At 39.6% G+C, this 4,654-nt stretch overlaps 1 protein-coding gene across 1 annotated transcript; it reads right to left on the bottom strand.

The window, feature by feature from the left end:
* Positions 1-2,344: 2,344 nt before the first annotated feature.
* LOC123473820 lies at positions 2,345-3,992 on the bottom strand. The gene is made up of 4 exons (XM_045175226.1): positions 3,808-3,992; positions 2,903-3,146; positions 2,718-2,836; positions 2,345-2,578 (listed from the first exon to the last, which is right to left on the bottom strand). The coding sequence occupies exons 1-4, from the start codon at positions 3,958-3,960 to the stop codon at positions 2,345-2,347; spliced, it is 750 nt and encodes a 249-aa protein (XP_045031161.1). The 5' UTR covers positions 3,961-3,992.
* Positions 3,993-4,654: the final 662 nt, after the last annotated feature.

The raw sequence follows: 4,654 nt of genomic DNA, 5'->3' as shown, positions 1-4,654 counted from the left end.
CTTCCCTTGTAGGTTTCTTCTACTCCCTCGTAGGCTGGTTTTATTTTGCCAATCATTTTGCAATTTAGTGCAGTTCGGTCAACAGGAAGAGGAACAAGGATCCATGTTTTGTTCCGAATTTGAGCGTCGAATTCCTTTTGATAAGCTGGTAGCCATTTTTCTTTATTCATGGCCATAGCTTCTCTGTAGCTCTGTGGCTCATTCGATTCCACATGTAATGCTCTACTGTTTTTCTCCATAAATTCTCCGATTAATCCAAGTTTGGCCAATGGTCTATCTAGAGAATTCCTAAAGGCTTCATATCTTGCTGTATAATGCTTGGGTCGTCCAGTTCTTCTTCCTTGACCTTCCGGAATTGGTAGATCAATAACGGGAAGTGTTTCATCATCGGCTTGTGGATCGATTTGGTTAGGAACAGGAGGAGTTCTCATAGTTTTATCTTTCGGACGTTGTTGTTTTCTTCTTCTCGGCTCTTCCTGTTCTATTTGAATTTCAATCTCTGCTCCGATTTCGGGAATTGGTTCTTCTCCTCCACCAGTTTCGTTGTTTATCTCAACACGATCAATCTCTTGAACTTTCTCATGAGCTTGATTGATTTCTTCTTGTCTTCGGTTCTCTGCCATATCTAATTCTTGTTGATCAATCTCTTGAGCTTCCGTATGAGTTTCATGATTCTCTTCTTGTTTATTATCTGCTGATGTTCCTTCGTCACTTGTTCCTGGTATTGTGCTTTTTAACTCTTCTTGGATTTCTTCATCCAATCCAAGAATTTCTGCAGAAAGAAGGAATGGATCAAATAATGTTTCCTTTTCTCTTGTCTCTTCATTGTAGTCGTTGATCAGCAGGTCTTCATTAAAAATCACGTCCCTGCTTGTGATGAATTTTCTCGAAATAGGCTCCCATATGATCCATCCTTTCATATCTTCTGGATATCCGACCAACCATCCTGGTTGAGCTTTGGCGTCAAGTTTCTTTCTTAGCTGATCAGGTACATGAAAATAAGCTCGACATCCAATTACTCGAAAATGCTCAACACTTGGCTTCTTATTGTAGAATAACTCGAATGGTGTTTTGTTGACTCGCGACGAAATAGTTCTATTGAGAACGTGAACGGTGCTGAGTAGAAACTCTCCCCATAATTCCAGGACTCTTCTGCTTTCTTTCTTTATCAGGCTTGACTCTGACTGGACTTCTCTCATATGGATAATTTTTCTTGTTGGTTCCATGGTTCTTCTCATTTCTCTTTCACTTCTCGAGTTTTCTTGTGGAGTGTACCTGTTTGAAGTTTGTTGGATAATTCCATTTTTCTCACGAAATTCTCTATTCTTCAAGTACTCGATTCCTCCGTCCGATCTGAATTTCTTTACTTTCTTGCCTGTTTGTCGTTCTAGCCATGCCACAAAAATTTCAGATTTTTCAGCTGCTTCTCCCTTTTTCTTCAATAAATAGACTTTAGTGAATCCGCTGTAATCATCTTTAAAAATTACGAAGCAGGTTTCTCCCTTTGGAGTAGGAACATTGACAAATCCAACATCAGTATGAATCAATTCTCCCACTTCAGTAGCTCGATTGTTACTTGCCTTAAATGGTGATCTCTTCATTGCTCCAAATATGCAACCTTCACATATGTAGTCTTCCTCTTCATCTTCTTTGTTCAGTTTCAAACCTTTCACTGCTCCGAGTCTCGCCATTTTTCTGACTGTTTTATTGCATGCGTGGCCGAATCTTCTATGCCATCGAGCGATTGAGAATGGTGACTTGACGCTTGCTGCTGCTGATTCAATTGTTGGCGGTTTTTGGCTCTGGATGACTGCTGTAAACTTCATGTGGTACAATGACTTGCCTAACTTTCTTCCTTCCAGCACAGGAGTGTTTGTCTTCTTATCTATGATGAGCACGATATTGTCAGTGAAATTCGCCTTAAATCCACGATCCATTACAGTTCCAAGGGAGAAAAGATTGGCTCCAAGTTCGGGAACAAATAACACATCGTTCAGCTTGCCAATTATTCTTTTTCCGTCCACGTACGATTCTATTTCGATGTCTCCTACTCCTAATACATCCAGCTTGATGGAACCAATTCCATGTACTTTCCAAGATCCTGGCTCAACTGATTTTAGTGAAGAGAAGAAATATTTTCGTTCCGTCATATGGTGTGTGGCGCCTGAGTCTGCATACCAGTCGTTTTCATTCTTTGACAGGAAACAGTATGATGAAAGCAGGTTGGATGCTGGATGATGGATGTCGTTGTCGCCTCCACCTCCGTTGAATTTACGATTGTTGTCAAATTTCACTTGACGTGCATTTCTCTGCTCTCCCTGCTTTTTGTCGTAGCAATTGCATGCTAGATGACCCGGTTTTCCACATTCGTAGCAATCATATGGACCAAATGGTGGTTTAGATCCTTGATGGTAGCTTCTTCCTCCTCGATAATCTCCTCGGTGACCTCCATTGCTGCGATGTCCTTCTCCTCGTCCGTAACCTCTGTATCCGCCACTTCCTCTTTCGCCACCATTTCCACGATAGCCTCTTCCTCGATATCCTCTTCCACGATAGCCTCCTCTGTAATCACCATGGGCTGCAAATGCAGTTTCAGTATTTTCATCAGTTGATTTCTGTATCTTGCTCGGGTGTGAAGCAAAGAATGCCACATTAGCCGGATTTATTCCACCTCCTGGTACAGCTTTGTTTCTGGTTTCTTCAAGCACCATTCTTGCAGTCAGTCGAATGAGATTTCTGTGCTCGCCAGACGGTAGAGTTTCCCATGCTGCTCTAGCGCCATGAAAACTTGGTGGTAGAGTAGACAGAATACGATCTTCAATTTGTTCATCTGATACTGGAGCTCCCACATTACTCAATTCATCTGCCATCTGCTTTATAGTGTTGATGTGTGCCGATACACTATGCTCAGGATTCATGATGTACTGGAAAAACTTCGCTGTCAATTGATTTGAGTTGGCTGCTGCCACTTGTGCGTGCTCTTGATTAAGTCTTTTCCACATGTCAGCCGCGTCAACTGATCCTCCGACTGACGTCTGATACTCGGGTTCTAGGCTTCCGTAAATAAGCCCAGCAGCCATGGCATCTCTCTCAATCCACGTGTTGATTTTCTTTCCGTTTCTTAATTTCCCTTCTTCATCATATTCCTGAATAAAAGACAACAAAGAGGTTTACTACAACACCTCTGCACGGGTATAACTTAGTTTGCTATATTCAATTCAGTTAACTATGCCAAAATTACCTCTACTTGGGTGTAACTAAATTTTACTACTACTACCTCTGCTTGGGTAAAATTTAGTTTTCAAAGTTTTACTGCATTCACCTCTCCTTGGGTGCCATTTAAGTTACAAAATTTGCTTCAATCACCTCTACTTGGGTGTAACAAAATTTACTACAATCACCTCTACTTGGGTGAAATTTGGTTTTCAAAGTTTTTACTGTACTCACCTCTACTTAGGTGCCATTTAATTTTCAAAATTTACTACAATCACCTCTACTTGGGTGTAACAAAATTTACTACAATCACCTCTACTTGGGTGAAATTTGGTTTTTCAAAGTTTACTGCTATCACCTCTCCTTTGGGCGCCGTTTTAATTTACAAAAGATTACTACAATCACCTCTGCTTGGGTAGAGACTAATTTCACTTTTACTAACAAATACATTCAGTCGTAAAAAAAATTGTATGGTGATGCTGGTTCAATCACCATTTCACACTATGTGTTCAAACTCATGCATTTTCCTTCTGACTTCTCTATTTGTAACATGTCTACCATAAATTTTTAAAACACGAGCAAGAGTTTTGTTACCTCAACTGGTTTCTGTTCCGTTCCTTCTATAATTCCCACCAGCTTCTTGGCTCGAGCCATGATAAGGGCTCCAAACTTCCATTGTGAAAATCTTGTTCCATTAAATTTGGCTTGGAATATTAGATTATTCCCATTTCCTTCATGATTTGCCATGCTTGCTTAGTTAGCAGAGTCGATAGGGTCCCATAACCTGTTAGAATTCAATAAAATCGAAGCACGAATTTAGTTTTCAAGTCCCTTTTATATTGTCATGCCATGGCATCGACTCAATACACACATGGTAATATAACATGGAATGAGATTAGTTAATTACAAAGAAATACTTTAACCAGAACACTTGATACTCACACCACAGATATTATAAGAAGAGACTGGACACTGACAGGAAAGGAATCAAGAAGACAGATGGAGAGGCAAAACAGAAACCCCCCTTGGGCGTTTGTACAGCCTCTTTCTAAAGGGGTGAGAGCCGTAACTAAACTTCTGGCGCAAAGTATGAGATTGATCCGCAACAGTCTCCCTCAATCTCATACTTGGTAAATCTGTTACAACATTATACCATAAGTTTTTTCTTCTATATATAAACAGCATTAAATATACTTGTATTCAATGTGTATACACTGTTATACCATGAGTTTTTTGTTCTATATGTAAACAGCATCAAATATACTTGTATTCAATGTGAATACACTGTTATACCATGAGTTTTTACTTTTATATGTAAACAGCATCAAATATACATGTATTCAATGTGAATACACTATTATACCATGAGTTTTTACTTCTATATCTATACTGCATCAAATATACTTGTATTCAATGTGAATACACTGTTATACCATGAGTT

This window comes from Daphnia magna, linkage group LG6 (assembly GCF_020631705.1).
Source record: "Daphnia magna isolate NIES linkage group LG6, ASM2063170v1.1, whole genome shotgun sequence".
Taxonomy (NCBI): domain Eukaryota; kingdom Metazoa; phylum Arthropoda; class Branchiopoda; order Diplostraca; family Daphniidae; genus Daphnia; species Daphnia magna.
This window is presented reverse-complemented; position numbering and strand designations above follow the sequence as displayed.

Excerpts from the sequence above, each read along its gene's own strand:
- LOC123473820 (XM_045175226.1), bottom strand. The coding sequence starts at position 3,960 with ATGGCAAATCATGAAGGAAATGGGAATAATCTAATATTCCAAGCCAAA. Across the intron at positions 2,837-2,902 it reads CATCATGAATCCTGAGCATA|TATCAGATGAACAAATTGAA; the intron begins GTGTATCGGCAC and ends TGGGAGCTCCAG. Across the intron at positions 2,579-2,717 it reads GAAATCTCATTCGACTGACT|CCCATGGTGATTACAGAGGA; the intron begins GCAAGAATGGTG and ends CTGCATTTGCAG.